The sequence below is a fragment of the Nesoenas mayeri genome, assembly GCF_963082525.1.
Source record: "Nesoenas mayeri genome assembly, chromosome: 1".
Classification (NCBI taxonomy): Eukaryota; Metazoa; Chordata; class Aves; order Columbiformes; family Columbidae; genus Nesoenas; species Nesoenas mayeri.
In genome coordinates this window covers 186,928,381-186,954,972 of record NC_137541.1, presented here as the reverse complement: position 1 = coordinate 186,954,972, position 26,592 = coordinate 186,928,381, and the positions used below count along the sequence as shown (strand labels likewise).

The 26,592-nt window shown below is 37.7% G+C and overlaps 1 protein-coding gene across 1 annotated transcript in view; it reads right to left on the bottom strand.

Annotated features, from left to right (window-relative positions):
• TRPC4 (transient receptor potential cation channel subfamily C member 4) overlaps window positions 1–26,592 on the bottom strand; it is a gene marked incomplete at both ends in the record, with an annotated part of 92,155 nt that overhangs the window by 7,063 nt on the left and 58,500 nt on the right. Inside the window, 4 exons of the mRNA XM_080352826.1 lie at window positions 4,805–4,999; window positions 6,620–6,815; window positions 9,009–9,322; window positions 15,649–15,788. Coding sequence (XP_080208952.1) covers window positions 4,805–4,999; window positions 6,620–6,815; window positions 9,009–9,322; window positions 15,649–15,788 — 845 coding nt within the window. The remainder of the gene's footprint in view (window positions 1–4,804; window positions 5,000–6,619; window positions 6,816–9,008; window positions 9,323–15,648; window positions 15,789–26,592) is intronic.

Genomic DNA, 26,592 nt, shown 5'->3' with positions numbered 1-26,592 from the left:
GAAATACTTAAAATTATAGGTAAACCACTTTTTGGCAACTGACCAGACATAAAATGGAACGTAATTTGAGGAAAATAGTCCAGTTTATTCCAGTTTCTTTTCTTACTTCTATTTTGAAATAGCAGTGGATTTCAGGTGGCCAACAGGAGTATCTCTGGGATACCCCAAGGCCTTCCGCAGTCAGGGAAACTTCAGCCTAGTCAATAGAGTTACATTACTAATCTGGCTTTTGCTAAGGTGAGCTGACAAAGTTAACAGAACTCATATATATATAAAGAGCAGCACATACTGTTATTTCAGAGGTTTAGGTGTAGGAGACACGTTGTTATAATAGCTAAAGAGAATGCTGGCATATCTGGGATATGTCAAAATGACAGAAAAAAAAAAAAAAAGTGCTGAAATCTGAAAGGTAGATCTCTGCCTGATGAATAGCAGAGCTGAAGTACTAGTAAACCAGATGTAGGCATCCTGGCCTTCCTTCAGCTGTAGCTGTGGCTAGAGAAGCTGCCATTGGTGTGGCTGGTCACTGTGTTGCTTTGGAGAAAAATTCTGTCCCTTGAAATAGCTCCCTGTGCCTCCACCACCCACTGTTTCAGCTGTCCCAGTACAACAAAGGATGGCAGAACTACAGGACTGACATCCAAGGAGAAGCCAGTTAATCAGCTCTCTTCAGAGGCATCTCGCTTCCCCGCAGACCTTGTTCATTCCCATGATAGCTTTGTTACAAGCAGCACTGTAGATGATCCTCCCAAGAAACTATGCCATACTTATTTCTACTGGCATTTCTCTTCTTCATATCAGCCAGATAAATTCTTCCACTAGCATGTCTGCTGTAAACTATCATGACATTGAACCCTTTCTTTATGATTTCTGCCTGCATATAAAGAACTTTTGGTTGTGCACGTATATATATTTTTACAGTGGACTGTTGATGACACATTTAATACAACCTGGATTCATTCCTAGCTCATGATTCCTGGCTTTTTGGTACTAAGGTTTCTTATGCAAATATCAAGTCTGATCCTTGAAAAATGCTGGCTTTAACAAGCCAGCTGCATTCTGTTTTCTATCCTCTAGCACTGACTCAGCCTTTGGATGCACACTATTGCTTTTTCTAGTGGAAAATACCATAGTACGTCACTGCTGATTAGAGCTTCCTAATGGGAAAGTTAGCATTTAGAGGTTTTGGAACAAAATGCTTTGAAATCTGAGTTCTGCCTTATAGACAATATGGCATCCATATATCCATATAGTCAATATAAGCCTGAAAAATGAATATATAATGTTTTTTCCCCAGTACTGCTCACAGGGAAGGAATAAGAATTCATAATGCAGGACCCAATGAAAACAAGGCAGTCCTGACAAAGCTTATCTTGTAGCTCTGAGGTCAGAGTTATTACAGGGGAGATTCCAGTGAGCTGGAGTCAGAGAGCTGTCAGCTGAGATCCCCAAACAAAAGGCAGAGAAAACTCCTCTTCATTTCCCTTCAGTTGTAAAGTCATAGAGGTTCTAAATTTAATTTGTGATGCAGTTTGTTGGAACAACTGAAAAAGTTCTGAGAACCCAAGGATGAGCTGTGGGTGATGGGAATAAGCTTTCCAAAACCAGAAAGCAGCACATTCCCCCAGGACAAACTGTGAGATCACCATGGTGTGCCCCTTCGTTCTCTGATGACTTAACCTCTTGGGGAAAAGCCAGCTAGCAGCATCTGGTTTACATCTACCTAAACTGTCTGTAGACCTGACGAGTGGAGTGAATAGTAGTTCTCACACTCTGATGAGTACAGGCAGACTTTCCTGATGTGGAAATTCGAGCACATAGGCATACTCACATCTTATCTCTTTTTGGAGCTTGGACGCACAACTGGGCCTAGAAATTGCAAAATGTTCCAAATTCAGATAGCCCAAATTTGGCTTCTGTTATAGCTGAAGCAACTTTGTAGTTTTATGATGTGCCCAGATGTTCTGACTGAATCGCATCATCAGCCACAGCCACTCACTTTTTCAGGCAGCTGGAAGTCTTGTTGTCATGATAGCTTGGCTTGTGAGCCCTCTGCTCCAGAGGAGTTCCAGCTATACTTGAAGCTAAATACTAAAAAGTTTCTATATCTTTCCCTCGCCTATGTGCTCCACTACAAAACAGTTCAGTAATTAGTGGTTCACATTCCAATCATAGAGAAGCTAGGTTCAGCTCCTTCTGTTCTCTCAAGAGAGCACCTTTCCCCCACTAGAGTCTTAATGATTTTAAGATGTAAATCTCTCCTGTCACAGCTGTTCTTCTTAGAGTAAATAATTAGATATCCACCAGAGAATAAAAGTGAACCTGGATCCCCCATAGCCCAAGCTATTTGCTTTACTTAGCACCTGCTCCTTCTCTCTCCAAACAGAAATTTCATCCTGAAGCTGAAAAGCCTTTCCCAACAAAAGCTTTTTTTGAAACTGGTATATACTAATGAAAAAGTTTGGTTTAAGGATTTTTTTTTAATTAAAAAAAAAAAAAAGAAAATTCCATTTGTAAAAATTCTCAACCATCTCTGTGTATAGACTCTCTGCCTTTTGACCCTTTGTTGCACCAGTTTTCCAAAATCCAAGCTGCTAATTTCTAGAAGTTAGTATTTATGTACCCCAGCAGGAGGTAGCTGCAGGAATCAGGGGGTAATATTTCTGAACTCCCTTCCTCACCCTGCCATTCAGCATGGGGCTGAGAGCATGTTGTCTCTTTTGTTATTATTCCACAGACCCAGGAATGAGTTTACTCCAAGAGCTGCAGTTGGAAAAGGAAATAAAGGAGAAAACAAAACAAAACAAAACAAAACAAACATGTTGGGTGGAAAGTCTGACAGAAAATGTTGTCCTGAAGGTTTTGCTGGGATGTATAAGAGTAATCTGGATCTGTCCGAGTCAAACAGTGATATTTTGTTAACCAAACTTACATCCTCGGCTGTTATACACTGGCATCACTCCATTGATTTTAATATCACTCTATCAGTTTACACTATCTAATCATTCCTACCAAATGTTTAACAAATGCCTAGAAGCATTGCCCACTCTCTCCCCCCTGTTTTCCCTTCAGTTGGTCTCTGCATCAACTTCTTTTCCTTGCCAGGTTACACAGTGATGTTTTATTCTTGAAGTTCTTCACCATTCATGCTCAGTTCCTGTCTTTTATTTTTATTTCTATCTCAACCACTGTTTCTCTGTCTTCACTGCTTTTCCAATACTAATTTTTTTCAATGTTTCTTTCTTACAGTCTATTACTGATTTGATTCAATGCCATCCTCATGCTTACGAGCTTCCTTTTCTGGCTGTTCCTCTCCTTAGTTACAAGTATGACAGCCAAGTGAAGCATATTTCCAACAAGATCAGGATATTGCAATAAGCATGATTAGAAGCTTTCCACAAAGAGGACAAAATCAGCTAAGGAATTGTGAATTAGTTTTATATGTAACTCTTCCTCTTTATCATATATCTGTACATCCCTGTTAACTTGTTCCTCTGAGTATATCTGGCAATTAAACTGAATGCCAGGATATGACTGCAAAATTTGTAAAAAAAAAAACCCTATCTTTATTACTCACTTCTTAACAAACTGGGAGGAAATAGAAAAAAAAGGTTGATAGAGTAATGGTCCAGCAAATAATTGTCTTATATCCCCTGGCTTCGTTGAAATGAATGGATGCTTCTCTATCAGGGTCAACAGCATAAGGACTATAGCACTTTCTCCTTCCCCTTACCCACACGTGACACTCTCATACTGTCACTTAATGCTTTGCTATCTGAGTTCCTAATGTACTTGAAAATATTTCTATTCACCAAATACCTATGGTATAGGGAAAGTGCCATTATCCACATTTGCCTACAATAGTTTTCTTCATGTTGGAGTTGGCTAAATGCAGTCTAGTTACTGACGTACTGACTTGCTCACTATGGGAAATGCAAAAAACATAACTAGAAAGATTTAGTTGTTGGTGGGTTAGGTTGCCGCCTGGATATTTCCTCTGACAATATAGAAAACTGTGCTGCTGACTGAGGTATCTCAACTAAATAGAGCTAGGAGGGACAAATTCAAACTTGCTTTACCCACTGCAGCTACCAGAGAAAGTCTGTGGCTGAGATATTACACATGTACCTGCTGAATCCAGGTGCAGGACTATTCTCACTCCCCTTGTGTGTCTTTTCCCCTATTTTTTTCTCTAGAAATTTCACTGCTAATCATCATTATTAGAATAGGGTACCAATCTAATTCTGAAATAATTTTGCCTGTAAATCCAAGTAAGCAATTCCAAGTAAATGCTGTTATATGTCAAAATATTTTCTTTAATGGGAGCAGCTTTTGTTAAGAATGCTTTTATGGTAAACCCATTTAATTGCATGTAAAGAGCAAGAGAGTGACAGAGAGCCAGATAATATCCCATGACAAATATTTCATACACGAGTCTGTGGTTCACGATATGTCAATGATACTTGAACTGGAGCACTTGATCTAGAGATCATCAAGCAGACCTCTGGGACTGGTAGACAAGTACACATATTTGATCTCTTATATTTGTATTGCTTTTAATCTTTCTTAAATTATCTGTAGATGAGGCACAATCATGGTTCATATTGTCATTGCTCAGGAATACAATGATGTTTTCTCTTCAGTCACATACATTTACATTAATGCAAAAAATAAACATGCTCTGGTAGAATTATTGTCTGTCTCATATGCATAATATTTGAAAGTTTGTATGCTCTGTAAGGCTGAGAAAGACTCATCTATATAGCAAAGAGGAGGACTGCAGACAGAGTATAACAGGACTTACCCCTATTGTTCCAAAACTTTCAGGCTTTCTTCTAATTTTTTTCTTGCAAAGATGTCTCCATAACCATCTGATCAGATACCAGAGAGACTTTGGGCTTGGTATGACATTGAAAGGAGTGGGCAGAGTTCCTCCTTCTTCAAAGTAACTCATCCAGAGTTTTGTTCGAGCAAACTTCCACTCAATGTCTGCATGATCCTGCACACAAGAAACACAACACCAGCACAGATGTTGCTGTAATTATGGAGCTGAAACAAACCTCTATAAAAATCTGAAAGCCTAAAACTGGAACAACTCTGAAATACTAATGAATTTTCTTGTTTAAAATACTGGCATTTTCTTTTGACAGAAGGTCTTTAGTACAAAACAAAGCTAAGCTGCTTTACTTCAGAAGAGAGATGTTAGATATGTACAGTATATATCCCCTTTCAACCTTTCTTTCCTTGCTACAGGCTTTTAAATAATTAAAAGTCTCTCAAACAACAAAGGATAATTACAAGCAGAAAAATGCTACATTTCTGGAAAAGATGTTTTGTTATAATAGCAGCTCATCATTATACCACATAGATCACTCTAATTACTCTGCTGTGTAGCAGCTTCACAAGGCTGTAAGTCTCACATACTCTCTTAGTAATTGCCAGCCACAGAATTTCACAAATAGGTTATCTAACAAATTGTGAGGCTACTTAGAACAGTTAAGTATTTTTTTTTTCATCTTACTTCAGAATTATATATTTGGAATAGGTTGTTGATTTAAAATTATTTTTATTTGAAATTTCATTATTCTTTTGGATTCTATATAATATTGAAAAATATTGAAAAGTTTGAAAAAAAGAAAACAAAACAAACTAAAATCCATGAAAAGTTTGCTAAATCCTAGCAGCCGAACAAGAAGTTTAAATCACTGTTGTTAGAGGCGGACAACATAGTAGCCAAGAACATAAACTACAGGTCTAGCCTTAGCCTTTAATATTAAGCCAGATATACAGTAATCAAACCACTGATTTAGAAGGTGTAGTAGTAAATTTTTCTACCTGCAATCTGAATTGTGATGAATGCTAGTATATAGTGTACCAGATTTTGCCAGCTAGCATTATATAAACACATGTAGTCGATATTTCTTTTGTGGAAAAACTTCTAATTTCCAGATTGGAAAAAAAAAAAAAAACACCACATTTTAAAATATTAAGACTGAGAAGCTTTCTTTTATTTGTTTGCTTTTTGCAGGATCGTATTTGAAATATCATGACGAATCAGTGTTTATTTTCATTAATCTCCTTAATAGATAGCTGAGAAATAAAAATAAGCCAATAGCTCTGGTAAGGATAAATTGGTGAATGAGGACACCACTGAGTAAGAAGTCATGACCTTTAGTTTGAACTGGCAATGTGTCCAAAATTGTCTTTGAAACATGGGTATCCATTTTCAATTAACTATATATTGACAATATATCAAAATCCAAATAGAAAAGAAAGGTTAATAAATATAATGTATTGAAAATAAAGTAGGGACAGACAATATTTGGCAGAGTCCCTTGCCACTTGCCAGAAGCTTCAGGAGACCCTTCTCAAACCATGAGCTAGCTTCTGCAGCAGGGGCCACCATTGAGAGTTGTGGGGAAATTCCCCTATGGCCAATCCAGCTGGGGTCTGGTTTCTGTGTCCTTCCAGAACAGGGCAAAAGAATTAGAACAGATCAGAGAATTTGTCCCAATATTCTGTCTGTAAAAAAGATTTACTGTCAGAAAAATGGGATGTAGGAACAGACAGCAGCTATTTATTATAAATGATCTAAGGATAAGGATAAGGAACAACTTACAGCAATAAGCTGGTAAGAATTATTCATCATGGCTATTAGCATGTTGAGTAGAACAACCAGAGAGATTACATTATAGGTACCAAACATGGTGGCTCCAACGAATTCAGTAAATTCATGCCTTGCTTTCACATTGGTCACATAGAGATTGATGAGTCCAAATATAGACCAGAATAATGACTGCAGTGTTTCAAATAATCTGAAAAACAAAACCCGAAATAAATTAATGCATGATAACAATACAGTTTTTCCTCAAACACACAAAAGTCCTTGACTTGATTGAGACAAATGATACTTAACACACTATAGGCAACACATACAGAATATCTTTCTAGGGAAACAATGACTTAATGTTTCAAATCTGAATATGTAGATATACATTACTGAATCTATAAATAAGCTTATGAGTAAAAGGCTGATTTTGTTCAAACTTCTGAGAGATAAATAAAGTTTTAGGTACCTTATCTTGAACACCTGCCTTTGAAGTATTTTGATCTTTGCCTTGATCATAGATGGCAGTAACTCAAATGATCATGTTACACCAAGATGTTAAAACAATTATGGTATCCTCACACCTGCTTAATGTTGTCAGCTTATGCAATTTCTAGTTTGCGTTGGGAGCCACTGAGATAAAAGGAGTTGTATAATGAGAAGAACATTATTATCTTTAGCATATGTTTTGTCTTCCAAAGAACAGAGACATTAAAAACACAAAAATGCAGCTCTGAACAGAAACTTGTGTTTTTATAAATAAATAATATTATATGATGTTCCATTATAGAAACTTGGGACAACAGCTAGGAAGCTAAATAAAAATAACTAACTTAAAAAAAAATCCTTTGCAACTAGGTAGCTTGACATAATTTCACTTTTGTACAATGTTCAGCTACACTATAGGTCAGAAGCATGGGCCCTGGTTAGCCCAGTTGCTTCCGAAAAGTTTGGAGCTAAATTTTCTGCTTCTCTGGTCCCATATCTTGAGATTAACTGGAGTGAGTTTTCCTCATGGCCTCTCTCTTGTTCCTTTACCCTGATGCCAAATGCAGGTTACCCTGACTCCATGGGATGTGTGGGACACCAGCACTGTCCCCACTGCACTCAGAGCAGGAAGGCTGCTGAACTACGGGGACTTGTACCACCCTGGGTGGCCCTGCACTCTGTCCAAGATTAAGCAAAAATTAACCCTCCAGCCCCTTTCCCCCCATGTGGTATAATCTGTGAAACATAACTTTGTCATGCAATCCAGTACAGTGTCATCCTGCAGAGGTACCTGAGAGTGCAGTATGCTTTTACTGATTGAAACTATCGGTCCTGAATCTCTGCTTTTGTAAAACAGTGTGTATTTAGCTGTAAGGTATGGCTCTGGAGTCTCTTGTCTGATCACAAATCAAACAACCACTATTCTCCCCTACTCACAGTGGTAGAAAAGACTCATAAGGCATATCAGTCTGCCTTGACACCATCTTCTGGCACTAGTATGAGTAGTCCCCACTACCTCCTAGAGGAATAATATTGCTTCCCTCAATGTTCAGCTCTGGAAAACTTCTCTGTGCTTTTCTGTTCAGATCACACAAAGTTTAGATGTTATCAACATGCAAAATAAATATGTTGCATTTCAGCCAAGCTTTTTGATTAAAATTCTATAAAAGATGATATTTTAATAAAATAATTTAGTTTGAGAAGGAAGCCATTGGTAATAAATGTATATTTAAAACAGCCTAGATATGATTCATAGAAGGTAATAGGGAACAGGTATTCATAGCAGTAGTTTGATTCGGATTGGAAGTTGAAAGATGAGATAGAGAATTATTTATTTGGTAGTTTTGGTACTATAGATGAACTACAGAACAGAGTAAAGTAAAACTGATTTTTAAGTAAAAGAAAAATATAGTTTTAAACAAAAATTAGAATACTGTATTTGATTGTGTAGAGTAGACACAGGGTCAATAAAAGCCTAGACTAAATGTTTTTTCCTGCCTCAATTTATCACATTTACAAGGAATCTTCATGCTTTAGAACACCAAACTTATTTAATGCCCATAGATACATGAGAAGTGCAGAGCAACAGCTGCCTCGATAAGCAAGCTCTGATCTTGTGATCTTTTTTTCCCTTAATTCTAAATATGTACTTTCTAATCTCAGGTTATCCCTCCCTCCTCTTTATTTTATCTTTTGAGATATCTTGAATTGCACAGATTTCACTGTGGTATGGGATAAGCATTATTACAGACTGATGTAATGTTAATATTTGTTTTATCAGGGTAACTTTTGATGTGTCTGTCAGGAAACCACTGTCATACCAATGGAAAGCAACCTCTTTCCTGTAAACAACATCTAAGTGATTAAAATATAAGGGACAGAGGGGGAGGATAGAAACAGATCATCCACTTACGTTGAAAATGCATTATTCTGCTTTTCACATCTTATTCCTTTGCAATTGCCGGGTTCATTTGTCTCGTAGTAGAAGTACAGCTGGTTCAATCCATTTGCAAAAGCTAACAGTACAAGGCAGTATATGAAAAGAAACTTCAAAATGTCCAACAACATTCTTCCTAGAGATATCTGTAGAGGTCCCAGGTGAGAATTTGCAGTGAATAATGAGATCAAGCGAAGGGAGCTAAAGATGTTTGCGATTGCAAACAGAGCCTCAGCCACCAGGGTTGGATGCCACATGTCCCAGCTCTCCCGTGGAACTAACCCACTATACTGAAAACAAGCAGAAGGGAAGAAATTATTCCTCTATTTTTATGCATAAACAAGTATGCCAGCTTCTTTGTAAGCTGTTCAATTAATTTGCAGATAGCACAATAAAACTAAACATCTTTTGGAAAGCAGTATGTCTTCAGGAGAGTTTTTTATTTTAGAAAAAAAAAAAAAAAAGAGCTGTACCCATGTACTTGTCCTTCATTTTTATGTGCAGGATGGTCTATGCTCTCTAGCTTTTTGCCTGTGTTTTGGTTATAATTTTCACAGTGGCAAAATAAGTCTAATAATTCTGACTGAGAATAAAAGAAGCAGTTTTTGAATACATGGGTTTTTTAGAATTTCAGAAACTTTCAGCTGTAAAATTGGGTAAATTAGTTCTTCAGAGTTCTTCGGAGAACAGTGCAGACACAAAATGATGGATAGAAACCTGCAAGAACTTTGGCAAGTTGGAACAAAACATTTAATCAAGGAATAAGTATATAGCTTAATCACAAACACTGGACCAGTGATGAAAAAGCTGTTTATTAATGAACTGTGGCAAACTGCTTGTGTGTCTCATTATCAAAGAGTCTGACCCCTGGAATTCCAACTCTTTACTGTTCAATACTCCACCAAAAAATTTCTTGAAGATGAAAGATGCTATTTTCAACTAGGCTTAAGTACTGTGGCAAACTCATTATTATTTATTTGGTCTCATTAATATGCTTTACAGAACATATCAGAGCAGAGAATCTGTGCTATGAAGCATTCTAAAACCATGGAATGATATAATATGAAGCAGATTTCAAAGAGGGACTATGGTACGGTCTGTATTTACATGCTCTAGGCCACTCAGATGCATCCTGCAGACCTACTGTGCATGACCTCAGTAGTAAGCGGACTCTCCCATGTCATTGGGGCCACATGAAACAATATAGCCAGGCATCACAACATTTCCACATCAAATTCACCCTCCTAAGAAGGTGACTGCTCTCAAGGTGGTTCGAGACCACCTGAGAAAGATAAACATATATAAGTCTATGAGACCCGACAAGATCCATCCCAGAGTCCAGAGGTAACTGGCTGCTCTATTATAGTTCCCAAGGCACTCTCCATGATATGTGAGGAGTCATGGCAGTCAAGTGAAGTCCCTGGGGACTAGAAAAAGGGAAACATTGCACTCATTTTTAAACAGGGTAGAATGGAGGACCCTGGGAAACACCAAACCTCTGTGCCCGGGAAGATCATGGAACAGATCATCCTAGAAGCTACACTAAGGCACATGGAGGGCAGGAAAATCTTTCAAGACAGTCAGCATGGCTTCAGCAAGGTCCTGCCTGACCAACCAAGTGGCCTTCTATGATGGAGTAACTACATCAGTGGACAAAGGAAGGGCTATGGATGTCATCTCTCTGGACTTCTGTAAAGCCTTTGACACAGACCTCCACAACATCCTTCTCTTTAAATTGGAGAAAGATTAGATGCTGAACAGTGCATTAGATGTTCACATTAGTGAAAGTACACAATGTGTGTTGGGGCAATAAGGTAAAATATATTAATGAAAAATTTTAAAGAAGATATTTGAAAGTAGGATGATACGGAGTTTTTGGTAGAGAATCAAAAGCATCCAACTGCAGACATATTTTAGTTGAAGGCAAGTAGTGGCAGATTCCAAGGAATTTAAACAAGCCAGGGGGAAGGAGGAAATCTAAGGAAATACTCATCTGAGAAAAACATGGAACTACAGAACACTGAATAAGGATGGTATTTAGTACAGTAAGAGAGAAAGGACCAACTTAAACCAATGAGGTGTGAACAGCCACATCTGTGCTCCCTGTCACCTTGTTTTACAGTCAGCAAAGAAAAATGAGCATTTCTAGAGTAGTAGGACAGCAGATATCCCAAACAGATCAGATGAGTTGCTCTTTAATTTCCTGTTTCTCCTCACTAATTATTGGGGCAGGGGAGGGGCTACCTTATAGTCTGACAAGATCTATCCAATATCACCTTTTTCCAGAAGAGATGAGGTTAAGGAGAAAGATGAAAAGAAAGGACTTTATGTATGATGTTCTGGATTGAGACACAAAACCGGTCTGTTAAAACAGAAAGAAAAGATCAAATGACCTCTTGTAAAAGGGAAACCAAAGGCACAACTGTGTTTTAAGCTTAACTGACTCCACCTTTCTCTGGCTTCAGTGCTTCCTGCATGTGTGGGTATGATGCAAAAGGTCTCCTGGTTGTGGGCAGAGAGTGTGAGGGCTGTATTCCAGTTTTGAAGAGATGTGACTTAAGAGACTGAAAATACTTGGTGAGAAAGGTGAAGGCCTCAGAAGAAACTTTGGAAATGACCTGTGAAATACACTAGCCAAAATAAGACAGCAAATAATAAAAAGAAAAACATGAGAGCTCTGACAACAGAACTCTATTGATTCCACTCACTAGAGGATGCTGAAGAGAAATCTAGAAATATCAAAGAAGAGCCAGGAGAACAAAGCAGCTCATGTGTGAAAGGGTAAAAAAAGCAGAGGAGCAAAAAGACTAGGCATATTAAAACCAGAAACAGTGAATATATGAAAAAAGAAAAACTGTATTTTAGCACCAAACAGCCCAAAACATTCAGAATTGAACTGTTTGCTCTCTCACCCATGCCTGTTGATGTTCTTCTATTCTATATAGAATAAATAAATGGTTATTGTTCTAGGGAACGGAAAATGGGAAGAGTGAATATAACAATGCTGAGCTTGTTATAAATCAGGACGTTGATACCTTGCAGTCTTTCTTTTATTATTTTGTGACCCTGCTGAACTTCTGTCCCCAGTTCAAACGCAAATACAACCTTTCGACATGTAACAAAGCCAACCATGATTTAACATGATTCAATAATACCTATCATTGGCTTGTTTGTTGAAAGAAATGTACATGGCACATAAATTAAAATTAAGAAGAGCAGAAAACAAATTGAGTGGGATATAAATAGTGGAGTTTCAAAGCAAATATATGATGGTTGTGTGATATCAGCTAGGGAATACACCATAATAATTCTTGATACTTACTCAAAAGAATTCAAATGCAGATCTACTACCAGAATCATTTGTGAGAAAAAAGCTGAGCAATCACTGTTTTCCCATGAAAATAAAAGTCATGAACTGTAGGTCTCATGAAATCACCAAGAGAGATCAAATAGACTTGGAGAACAGGCTATCTGAATGTTTAATGGGCTGTTGGACCTTGGTCAAATGTGAGCCCTTGCTTCTGATAACAAGAAGAAAGGTTAAATAATACCCATCTCAGGAAAAGAACTTTAAGTTATTTTCTGAAAGGTCACATGTGAATGTGAACTCTTCCTATTTTAAAATGTATGTCCCAATCTTTGCATTCACTATGCTGAATTTCAGAGCAGCAGTAGGAAGAGGGTGGGGCATGGTCTGACAAAGAGCTTTAAAACATTAATTACACTGAGGAATCAAGTCTACAATTTTTCAGGGAGGAAGGGGGTTAAAACTATGTAAATGGACATTTGGTTTGTGAATATGGGGAAACATCGATCAAAACCACCTTCCAATGCAAACACATAATAATAAGAAGAAGTTAGCTTCTGTAGAACCGGTGGCACAAGAGAAATATAATCTTATTTCCTACTGAACAGAGTACATTAGACACAATGATCATCAAGCCAGATAAATAATGTATTTTTAGTAACTTTTCAGAGTTCTTGCCTTGAATAGGAACCTGTTTCCCTACTAGCTTTTCATGTCTGTGGCTGAGACACATAATCAGCAATAGGAAATTGATGTGATCTCTCGCAGAACAGGAAACAAGCAGCACTAGGTCCATTGCTCAGGTTTAACACACTTTTAAGATAAAGCAAACATGATCTGCACATAACTTGGCATTGCACCTAACTTTATGCATCAGTACAAAATAAATTATCTCCCAAAAAAGTGAATTATTTTTTTTTAGAGCACAGCCATTTCTATTTATATTTATAACCTTCTATCAAAACAGATGGGTTGCTTAAAATCAATCATCTTGTACTCTCATAAGACATGTGACAATGTACTATTTATAATCACATTATTTACTGGGGAGAGAACATTTTCAGTGGATATACCGGATAATTTTAAAAGATCTCTCATGTTGATACACAAAGACAAAAAGTATAGACCTTTGAAAAATATGAGATGTACTCATTTTATTTGAAGACTGGCAATGGAACAGATAACTGAGGTATTTTAGCAGTCGTCTCATCCTGAAATTACACTCTTTGGTTTATTTTACTCTATCCCATCAGCTACTGTAAATAATATACATCTGCTTAACTACCGTGTCAGTCAAAGAGCCTCAAATGGGCAATAAACGCTATGTTTTTTCTCTAGGAACACCTGTCACACATGGGAGTGGTATGAAGGCACTCTCGTAATTTTATTCAAGGGGCTTAGTTAAAGCTGGCTTGAGTTGATTCACGGAAGGTAGAATGCACCTAGGAAATAAGTTTATCTATTTGATTCCATAAATACAGAAAAGCTGTATTTCAGAAAAACGTGTCTTGCAAGGTTTAGGAAATGAAAATAAGAGTTTTACATCAAAACATACTGGTTACATTTGGCATCCTTTCAATCTCACCTGTTGTAGGCATTTGAAAAATATGGCTGGGTATTAAATTACATTTGTATTACTCTGTTCATTACATCATGACGTGTTTAAATTGTCTACCACAACTGAGGGCCTTTTAAGAAACAAAAAGTTATTTGAATGCACCATTGCATGTGTAGTTAAAAAATAATAGCCACAGAACCAAAGATATTGCTTTATGCACTGTGTTGATTATGGCTGGCATGCAAGCACTAATTTGGAGATTAATGGACGCACATTATCCTAGATACTGTCACCCTGGAATCTGATTACTGTAAAGCAGAAGCAATGAAAGGATTATAATGTCTTCCAACTAATATTATTCTAAAGAGAATAACTGGCCATCTGCAATGCATTTTCAATGAACTTCTTGCTTTGTTACATAGGACAGGTAAATTACTTATTTTCCAGTCACTTCATGATAAGGCATCATTGTATGTAAAAAGACATTTCATAGCCTTTAAATGACAACTTTCCTCACACTTCTGAGCATCTTGCTCTTTCAGGCAACAGCTCCAAATTTCTTTGAGTGAGAAAACTTCCGAAGGATAGCAGCCAGAGAGCCAGAAAACCTTTTGTCACAGGGGGAGGCTAGTGTGTGGACAGATCCCAGATCTTTGCTCATCCCTACCCTGATCGACTGACCCTTGTGAACAGACACAAGATGATATAAATTAGAAGTTTCTGTGTTCCTCTGTACTTATGGAAGGGCTGCATCAGGAATAGCTGCTGTTTGAGGATAGGGAGCTGTAACCGGCCACTCAACATCCCTCTCCTTTTCCCAGCCAAAAAGGATCTTGGCAGAGGAGAGAATATCTTTCCATGCATACAGGGTGGCTGGTGGCAGGGAACGTGAAACAGCGGAAATATAAAGTTGATCACAGTGGCCAGTAGAAAGGGGTTTGTTATTTTTACTTGGATGTTATAAGAGCTCCATAACAGATGCTAAGAAATGCTTTCACTTCTTTTCAGATGTGGTTTCCTTGCTTTTGAGACCATTTTTTGACTAAAATATTTCATTTTCTGAGGAATTTCTATCATGTTATGGATTCATGTTGAATACATACAAAATGTAACATGTTCCATGGCTTTGGAAAGAAGGGCTGTTTTGCTGGAAGATACTTCAAAGAACAGGAATATAAAACTATTCATAAAAGTCCATGAAAAGGGTGAGAAAATGAACATACTCAGCTTCAAGTGATCATTTTATGCCCTTCAGCTTTACTTCTTCATGTTGCATTTATCATACATTTTCAAAACAAAATCTTGCTCTACATCTTTTTATTTTTCCCCTAATTTTGAGTAAATATTTTTCTTGTAGTGTTCTCTGAAAGTTTTGCATGGTGCATAAAATTATCTTAGGTACAATAGTTTCTTACTGAAAAATAGGCAAAGACTAACATAAAACATAATTTTGTGCAAACATTATTATATATTAGCAATGATTTTCATCTTCTAAGAAAATTACAGTATGACTGTTCATGATCAAATACCAAAAGATTGCCTGGACCAAGAAGAAGAAAGTATAAATTGCAATGTTTTGTTTACTCTTAACCTGGTCTAGCTTCTCGTTATAGCTGTGGAAGATACAATGAGCATATCATACATCTCTTGCATCCCTGTGTCTCAAAACCTCCAAATAAAGAAAAAAATGTTTGAAGAAGCCCAATTTATTTTATCTTAATTATTTTGTTGATTTTTTAAAAAAAGTTTACCTTTGAAAATGCAACAATTTTCAAAGAGATTGTTGCTAAGTACAAGGAGTTCATTACAAAATCCATGAGGTTCCACCAATCATGAATGTAGTCCTGTAGTCCACCATCCCACATCTGTTTAATTTCACCCCAGATAAAACCTGTAAATAGAACATAATTCATTAAAAATGAATATTAAATAAAAAGGCTGTCACTATTCTAGACATTTATCTCACAATGGACTGATTCTCCTTACATTAATTATAAAATGAAGGTGGATAAGTAAGTGCTCTAAATTATACATCTAGTTAGGTGAAATTATATCTTTCCATTAATGTTTCTGGAATTAATTTGTCAGGCAAAACTAGAAAAAAATCATCTGCTTGTACAAGGACAACTTCTTTGGCTTGCTCTAATCTCTTTTCCTATAGTCTCCTAATAATTATAAAAAGTGTCTTAAAACCAGTCACAACTGCCAACTCTGTCCTTGGTATCTGCTGCAATATAATTCAAACTGGAAAATTTATGACTGCAGGAGTCAATCCAACACATTAATTTATTTCAGTTGGAACCCACACAATATGAGTTCTAATGCTGTTGTCAATCCTGAAGTAAAGTCTCCCTTTTCCACAGGAAAGAGTAGTGTCTCCAGCAGAATATTTTTTGATGATTCCTTCCTTTGGGACATAGAATCATAGAATCATTTTGGTTGTAAGAGACCCTTAAGATCACAAAGTCCAACCGTAACCTAACACTGACACTAAACCATGTCCCTAAGCACCTCATCTAAACATCTTTTAAACACCTCCAGGGATGGTGATGCCACCACTTCCCTGGGCAGACTGTTCCAACGCCTGACAACCCTTTCCATGAATAAATGTTTCCTAATATCCAATCTGAACCTTCCCTGGTTCAACTTGAAGCCATTTCCTCTTGTCCTGTCACATGAAGGAATAGAAACTGTTTTCAGGTGTGCAGAACACACATTGCACTGTACATGAAGTGATACAGAAATATTCAATCCCAGTGAGAAATTGTGCAAGTTGTCCAAGATGAACTTGATTTAACAGCTCCAGAGACAACTGTGTGGAGACTCTTAATGCCATAAACATTAAAACCTCCACATCATTGTATAATATGGCATGATAAAACAACATAGAACATTAGATTCATAGTTCATGTTATTATCTACAGAGTTTTTTGATAACAAGAACAATAGAGATTTTAATTTTTCACAGTTAATTATTTTCTTAAAGGAATTTCTTACTGTTTTGCTCATTAAAGTGACAAAATTCATGACAAAAGAGAACAGTCTCTCACATTTACATGCTGAGATATAGCTAATTCAACACAGTTTTTCTCCACCTGCTTATCATGTTTTGCTTTAGAAAATGTTGAACAGATTTCATGCAAGCACATAGAGTCCTGCCTCAGTCTAGTTTGGGTTTACTTCACCTTTAACCTTACTATTCTGTTTCAATGATCTAGTTGACTGCGTGGAAAACTTGTGTCCTCTCTCAAACATGATGCCAGTTCATAGTGGTTTGGCTTAAGTCTTTCTATCTCCTGATTGCTTCAAAGGGAGAGGTTCCTTTCCTCACTACCATCTCCCCTCAAACCTCAGCTGCATGTTCCCATTTTGTTTCTTTGTGTCATCATCTGTAATCATAAATCTTGCAAGTATCTGAATCATCTGATTAGTTCAGCAACTTTTATTTTCAGAAGGTTCATTTTCAGCCACACCACCATCAGTATTTCAACATTCTGCAGAGCTGGGGAAACATATTCTCAGAAAAGCCCATGGTGGAAACATGTAGACATGAAAGTGGGACATGCCTGTTTTAGTGTCTACAACAGCCTAGACAGGCTGATTTAAACTCTAACTTCAGGATACCAGATAAAACCAATACACAAAATATAGCACTGTTAGGAAGCTAATATTTATTTTCTAGCTGCAATCAATTGTTGTGAGTCACAGTGAGAAAACTGTTGAATATTAATTCATGGCATGTGTCAATGTCCACTAACAGCATCCACTGCTGCTGTTAACTGCCAAAGTGCCATCACAAAGGGAACATCCCTTCACAAGGCTAGTAAGCAGGCTCCTAAATGCCTGTCCATTTTGGCCTGTGAAATGACATAACCACTCTTCAAAGAGCTGGGCACCCTGGACACACAGAATGAAGCTGATGACAGCAGGTCTGGCTCCCCCTTCCCTCCACAGTCCCCTTGAACCTCCAACACACAGTCCATGTACTTGCAGATATCTCTGCTTGCTCTTCCACTGCCCTCTAGGCATAATGTTACGCATAATGTTACGCATCAGCAGGTCATAAAAGCAGCTGTTTTGAGGGCAACAATATACCCCTCACATTTCATACACTGCTTTGAATCACCCCTGCTCCAACTGCAGAACATAAAAATAACCACTGTGCCACAGAAGCCTGAGAATACCTGGCTCCAGGCTCAGAGGAGACCTGGAGCCAAAGGCTGTGTAATACAGGTATGGCCTCTAAGCCTCAGTGTTAGAGAACAGTTCCTTGATCTTTTTTAATTTAATAATACAGATATCGCCCCAGGATCTTGACATTGGAAAGACTGCTATGGCACAGAAAGCACACTTGCATTGACAGAAAATCCCCCAACAAAAAGGCTTTTCCAAATCAATGCATATGTTAATACAATTCAATAAACTCTTCTGTAATGCATCACACCTATGCATTCTCTTTAAAATATGCTTTAGAAATGGAGCAGAAATAGGTTGGGACATTAACAAGATGAATGCTTAAGCAAGAGACTGTAGACTCATTAATGTCTTCTGCTGAGATATTCTGTGATTCATAACCAGCCAAAGACATGAACTGAGACAAATGCGACAAGGCTGTTCTCCATAAGACTGTTGCTCAGCATCTTATGCTTTGATAGCATTTCCTAAAATATAATAGAATTATGTACAGTTTGAAAAAGAAACACTGACTAATGCTGCTGCATTTTATTTCTTCGATGAGTGAAAAGCCAGACTGTTCTCCCAAACACTTCCTGAGCTTCAGAAAATAAAATGTAATTGTAAAGTTGACATTAACAGAGAAATACTGACCTACTATAAATAGAGGAAGAGAGTATACAGCTATTGCAAATTTGATCATTATGAATTAGAAATACAAATAATCCAAACTACCCATAATGCTGAAGTCATTCAGCAGCTGAAGGTTCTGAGATTACTTTGACATTGTAATGGTGGTAGTTCTAAATTTATGTCTTCATTCAAGACAACTTTTATGTTCATCCTGATGCAGGGCTTGTTCTTTTTAAGCAAATGGTTATGAAAGACTGGACATCCTACATTTTTATTGGTTGTACTGGAAATGTGATAGTTTAGTCTTTCTTGCCAGCCAAAGCATTGAAGTGCAAAGACCGTATATAAGTACAGTTACTGAGATCTTACAAGACTCCAGAGAAATTGAAGCTAGGCTGACTGATGGATGCTGTGTTGTTGAAACAATCGCATGCACAGTAGAGCCTTCCAGATATGTCTTTTTGAAGGAAAATCTTTGAAGGGTCAAAATCCTAAGGCTGATTGCCAAAATCTACAACTCCAGAGCAATCTCACCATGAAAGCTGAGATAGTCTTTGGGGGTATCAGGTCTCTAAGGCTAAGTATCCTAGGGGTCCTCAATTAGAGCAATGAATGCTTGAAGAACTGGGATCTCTGGAGTTCTGTAAATACCCCAAAATGTGCCTGAAGAGTTATCCTAGAAAAGCATACTCTGAATCCCAGAGCCTTTCTGCAAAACTGAAGGCTTCTCTAAGGTGTGGTGAGCTTACATGATGGAGCTATTCTACGAACAAACCCCAGGGATTCCAAGTTATGCTGTTTAGGATTAATTCATGGCTATATAGCCAGAGGTCTTGAAATCTTGTTGTAGATCATAAGAGTATATTTTTGCAAGAAGGAAGGGTGGGGGGAAGGGAGGGGGAAGTCAGTCAGCTCTTATCTTCACTGGGTCTGATACAATATGCCAATTTTGTTCTGTTACATTAATTGGGAAAATCAGGAAAAGGCTATGAAAATCTGTCATTTAAAAAAAAGAAAGAAAAAAATATCCAGAGATAAGTGCAACATTTCCTCTGTCACCTTGCACACTTCCCTTCTCTATTTAGAAGACTTATGAATAGCTGGACACAACCTGACTTTATTATCTAAAGAGTCTTTTGGGCAATTCCAGAATATGACCTGACATGACAGAAGAGGAGAAGACATGCAGTGATGACACTGTCTAATGTGTGTTGTTCCAGGTAAAAAAGAGATCTCTAGTCCAGGCATTGTCTGCTTATCAATGTGCCAAAGCAGCAATGTTATATCCAGCAGCAAGAAAGACATCTCAACAAAGCAGAGGGGACATCACCAGCCTGCACACAGGTACTGGGGAAAAAGTGCCAAGAGGAACCAGACAAATACAAGGAGTAAATCTAAAAGCAAGAGCCTTTAGATAGTCAGGTTAGGGTCAAGTTCATTGGCCAAAGGTCTCTTTACTTCCCTGGGATGAAGCAAGCTTCTCCAAGACAATAATCCTGTCATCTGTAGGAGGCTCTATCTTCTCATTGACTGAAAATGGAACCATGGAGGATCAGGCTGAATTGAAACAGATGCCTAACTTCCAGGTGCCTGTATTTAGCTTAAGTAATTCCACCCACAGAAGATTTCACTGTTTTAGCTGGATAATCTTTGTGATATTCTGGTTGTCTCTTTGCTCCAACTGTGCCCTTCCTATCTCTTCACAATAGCTAGATTTAACACCTGCCTCTTATACTCTCACTTATCCATTCCTCATCATTTATTGCCACTTGAAAGGAAATTATCAACGTTATGAAGATCTTTCACCTCATTAATCAAGGACTTACATTGAAAACTTGAAGGTGAGTCTTTCAAGCACTTGTTGTATTGTTTATAACTAGATACTGGAGCGGTAAAAGAGAAATAACAGCTTGGATATTTTGAAACAGGCTGAGATGATAGAAACAAATTTCATTAAACACCCCATGGTTTTAATGGAATAAAACAGACAAATTCAGGGCAAGAATCCCAGAGACCACATGAGGCCCTACAAATGACAGACACCATGGGGAGCTTTTGTATAGCATTGTGAAGTATTATAAATGCAAGCTGATAAATGCAACCATTTGACTGAAGTCCAGTTTGCCTAATGCAAGAAAAAAACTAATCAGAAAAAAAAAATTATTAAAAAATGGAATCTTTGTGCTAAATATATTTTCTTTTTGCAGTAAACATTTCTGAACATTGACCAAAAATGTTGTTTCTTCTAAAATAAACCCTACATGTTGTAAAAATATTTTTTCCAAGCAAATAAAATAGAGAAAAATTAAAATGCTTCTTGCTGAAGAACAAAATGCACTGAAATAAAATACAAACATTTGTAGAAAAACACCCGCTTTCATTATAATTACCTCATCAGACTTTTAAAAATCCTTAAGAACTCAGTATCTGATATCATATACTACATATGATCAATCTGTAGATTTTTGTGTATGTAGATACATTAATACATAGAAACTGACATGACTAGCTTTCACAGTATGTTTGGGATTGGAAGGGACCTCAGAAGATCACCTAGTCCAATCCCCCTGCCAGAGCAGGAACGCCTAGATGAGATCACACAGGAACATGTCCAGGTGGGTTTCGAATGTCTCCAGAGAAGACGACTCCACAACCTCCCTGGGCAGCCTGTTCCAGTGCTCCGTCACCCTCACTAAGAAGAAGTTTCTTCTCAAATTTAAGTGGAACCTCTTGTGTTCCAGCTTGTACCCATTACCCCTTGTCCTATCATTGTTTGCCACCGAGAAGAGCCTTGCTCCATCCTCGTGGCACTCACCTTTTATATACTTATAGACATTAATAAGGTTCCCCCTTAGCCTCTTCTTCTCCGAACTAAAGAGACCCAGCTCCCTCAGCCTTTCTTCCTAAGGGAGGTGCTCCACTCCCTTAATCATCTTTGTTGCCCTACATTGGACTCTCTCCAGCAGTTCCCTGTCTTTCTTGAACTGAGGGGCCCAGAACTGGACACAATACTCCAGATGGGATCTCACCAGGGCAAAGTAGAGGGGAAGTAGGACCTCTCTCTATCTACTAACCACCCGTCTTCTAATACACCCCAGGATGCCATTGGCCTTCCTGGCCACAAGGGCACAGTTCTGGCTCATGGTCATCCTGTTGTCCACCAGGACCCCCAGGTCCCTTTCCCCTACACTGCTTTCTAATAGGTCATTCCCCAGCCTATACTGGAACCTGGGGTTGTTCCTACCCAGATGCAGGACTCTACAGTTTCCCTTGTTAAATTTCATCAGGTTATTCCCCACCCAACTCTCCAGCCTGTCCAGGTCTTGCTGGATGGCAGCACAGCCTTCTGGCGTGTCAGCCGCTCCTCCCAGCTTAGTGTCATCAGCAAACTTGCTGATAGTACACTCTATTCCCTCGTCCAAATCGTTAATGAATATATTGAATAATATTGGCCCCAGTACTGACCCCTGAGCTTTGTATATTTATACCTATCTGTAGACTTAGATTTTGAAACTATATTTCCATCTTGAAATCTTTGAATATTAGACACTGAAATGCCTTTTAAAAAATGTGGACCTACTTTTCTGTTCATAAAATAAGACTCAGTTTGCACGTTCACACCTTTCAACTTTGGGCAGAGCAGGAGCTCAGTACCCTTACAAATGTTCTCTGTCCATTTGGATAAAGCCTTGGGTTAGACACTATATTTTTTTTGTGAAGGCTTACAAATAATTTTCAGATGGTGAAAATTCTGGATCTATCCTGACTGATCTCATTATCAAGTCACAGCTACGTAGTAAGGAACAAGTCTCTTATTCCCATGCAAAAGAAATAAACAACAAAAACATAACTCCCCTACGAAATGCATTCACAGTTGTATTAAGTTCTAAGACAAAAAATCCTAAATACATCTTGTCTAAATTCCTTTCTGGTACTGAATCTTGAGCAACTGCAAAAATCAAATACATTTTCCAGGAACTATGAAACTTCACAAAAATGTTACACCATCTCCACAATGTCTTTTGTTGTTTATAAATATAATTATTGTTTAAGACTCACTCTAAATAGTAGCATCAAGATTTGTCAAAGAAAGACATCAAAGGCACTATCCTGAACTATATTTGGTTTTAAAAACATTCGTGAATCCCTAGCTAATTTTGTCCTTACCTTTCCCACAAAAGGTTGGTTGCTCTGTGCTATTTTTGTTTCTTACCATTAAGTGATGCAAGAGGTTCCTTGGGGTCAGTCTCTGCATGCCAAATTCAACAACAACCTTTTAGTATGTTTCTTGAAGAACATATTTTCACTGGACTGTGAAGCCATTACATGGACAAACTCAACGTTGCTCTACTGTTCAATCTACAGTTTTTCACTGGCACGACAAGAAGTCAGACAAGCTGCTAATGATCAAAAGCTCTCTCAAGCAAAGTAATTCCCAGGAAAATCAGTAAGCATTGATAAGGCTTGAAATATCTCTTCTGTTTTACACCTGGGCTGATGAACTGATCTGTGCTGAAGGTACGTGAAGTTAACAAAAGGAACAGAGAGGCATCCTGGCATAATTCAGGGTCTTCCAATCTCTGGAGCATATTTTGTAAACAGAATACAGGTATTTCAAAGGAATATGCACAAAATCAAAAGCACACCCTCTCCTTTCCCCTGTGGACAGGGAAATGGGTGTTTGGGAAGGGAACAACTGTGCACAGTGTCTGAGTTCTGTGTCAGGTGAGGCAAAAAGCTGGGACTGACATGGTCAGAGGTGCCATTTATGTCCCAGCTTTCTTCCCAGGACAGTTATACTCAAGCAAGCTGAGTCTGGGAATTGCGGGTTCAACCTATCTGTGCACACAACTCAACACTAAGAATACTTAATATCTAACCTCAATTCACCCTTTGTCTTCACTTTCTCATCTGTACAATTAAATTTAATTCCTTCCCCCACAGAAGCAGTGAAGATAAGTTTAGTAATGCCTCCAGAGTGCAGTGAAAAGGTAATGAACAATACAAGGATTATGGAGCATTCCAGCCTTTTGGATGAACTATAATCTATCAGACCTGAGAGTATTCAGTGCTGATTATGTGTCAGCAGTGCAATTACTCCTGGGTTCAAGAAAAAGTATAATTTCTAAGAAACAGTGATAGCTGCGAATGAAACCGAGTCTAGGCATGTCATTATGAATTATGGTGTTATACATATATAATTCACCCACTATGGAATGGCAGGTGCAAATGGTCTGGACAGTCAGCATTGAATAGCCCCTCAAATATTTATGGCCTTATTTCACCACCCAGTTCAATAGCATCAGACTGTTCAGTTGCTTGAGTATTTATGCAGTGACGCATCCATATGTCGGATAGCTGTTCCCATAATGCAGTGTCTTCAAAAGGGACAGTAGCTAGTATCTTTAGACCCACTCTTTCATAACTTGAATAGCAAGAAGACTGACTTTCACAGTACTTCTATAAATTCCAAATATATGTAATTAGTCATTAAATTTTTTTAAGCAGTCTTTTGAATTTCCTTTGCAAAATGTTCAGAAATGCAAATGAATTGTAGTTCATTATCATAGTGGAAGATTAAAGGAGATTTAACCTGCTACAACTATCTTAACATTATTAACTATTTTTCTTCTATTTTTTTTTGCCTCTGTAAAACAGGGTTTTGGTAAAGGAGTATAAGCCAAGAAAAAAAAATAGCCTGGACTGTATCAAAAAATAAACTGTAACCCTGGACTGACTTTTACGTTCAATATGAGTTGGCTAGTGGGGTGAATAAAGTTCAAATTAATCTGAGATGCTCATCCAAACCACTTCAGGTTTGTGCCTAAGCTGTCCGTATCAGTGGACTGTAGATGGTGATGGTGTAGTCGTCACGATCTAGAGAAACATGGTGTGAATTTTTGGGCTGTCATATGCAGGGACAGGAGTTGGACTTGATGAACATTGTGGGTCCCTTCCAACTCAGGACATTCTATGATTGTATGAATTCATCCTATGATTTATTCTATGAAAGATAATGTGTTTTCGGAATATATCAAGTGCTTAAACAGAAGCATCTAGCACCATTTTAGATGCCTCATGTATCCAAACTGGCCACCCCATTGCACTGAAAAAAGAGGTACGGGTTTCCTGTAGGATATTTATTTAGGTACAACCTTTCTGTAAGTATCAGACTTCAAAAATGGGATCAGGTGCCTCTTTGTAGGCACCTGAGTTTCTTTCTTTATGTTTACTTTGATTTAATCTCCAAATCAGGACAACTAAATGTGCTAAGTGCCCCAGTTCAAAGTAAGGGGCCATGGAAAGATACCTAAATAAGGAGATAAAGTACAGAAGTTCTGCACATTTCTGCTTTTGAACTCTGGTCTACAATACTGTAGTAAGAGACATGTAGCCAGCCAAAAGCATTGGTCCATTTTTTCAGGTACTTTTGCACAGGAATCTTTAAATCTCTTCAAAGAAAAGTTATATCCTCATTTACTGTTTGTAAATCTCTATTAAGCTCAACAGGTTTGCATGAAGACTGGAGCATGCACAATTTTACTCATTATCCTTTAATCTCTATGTCTTCACTGAAACTGTTCATGGTATGTATTTATCAAAATTGATTTAATACAGAAAATAGTTTCTTGATTGCACAGGAATATTGTGGAGAGGATAAGGAGCAAGGCTTATATCCTAGCTATTCCTATAGATAGCCTTAATTAATAAAGTAATACATATCCAATGTGTACAGTACTGCAAGCTAATATTCATTAAAGTGTTGTATCTCCAAACATCTGCATGTTCGTTATCTTTGTCAGCACTTACTACATTCTCTCAGTGTTACTAGTATAATAAATTATATTAGTATATATATTATATACCAGGTAGTTAATATTAAGAAATACAGTTTTCAAGTGTGCATAAGGCTTAGATCCACAAAGAGATACAAGACTTGCAGGCAGAATAAATGAATGTATAACTTGTCTGTGAAACACAGAAAGACCTTTACAGTGTTGCTCAAAACTCTGAGTCCTGCACAGATGAGCTTGTCATTGTATGTACAGCTCTAGGCAAAGCCAGAAGTAGATACTTAGGGAAGTAGGAAACTATTTATCCCTTCCTCTCCTATTAACAGGCATGTAAATATTTTAATATTTCAATACTGAGGACCTAAACTTCATATTTGGGAGCCCAGTCCCATGAAGAGGTTTAGTGATTGAAAAATTCTGTGATTCAATGTCTAAATTAAGTACACAGTACTGAAAGTAAAATTCACCATACAAGAAACCTAAATTCTCCATAAATTGCATTTTATGCAGTACTAAGACAGCCTAGGCAAGAGGAACAGCAGAAATGGAATGAGGAGTGAGTCTCAAACACTGCATCTTACAAGCACTTAGAAGCCTATCTCATGGCTTCCATTAGGTTTCTACATGAGACTGAGTTTCAGTATCCAAAACACCTTTCTTTCCTGAAATGTTTAAATTCTGTCCCCCAAGAGCCATGTGAATGTTTAGCACTGCAGCTTTACAGCTAAAGTTCTTGCACAGGGAATAGAAAACCTGCCTTTTTTTAAGCCTGAGGGAAGACTGAAAACCTCTAACCCAGGAGACCACTGGGGCAGGAATAAGGGTGTGAGGGTGAAACATTCACCACACCTGCTAAAAATGGAAGAAAGATAAAAGAGAAGACAATGAAAAACAAAACAAACAAACAAAACCCAAACAAAAAAATAAAACAAAAACAACAGGTATCTTTAGCCTAGGCTTCTACAGTGAAGCAAAGGCATTAAAGCTAAGCCTTGCACACACACCACAGTGTTTTGTTTTCTTTATGCTCAAGTGATGTGATTGTAATTTTAAAATGCGAAACAGCTGAATGCTAGTGGAGCAAGCACAATGATA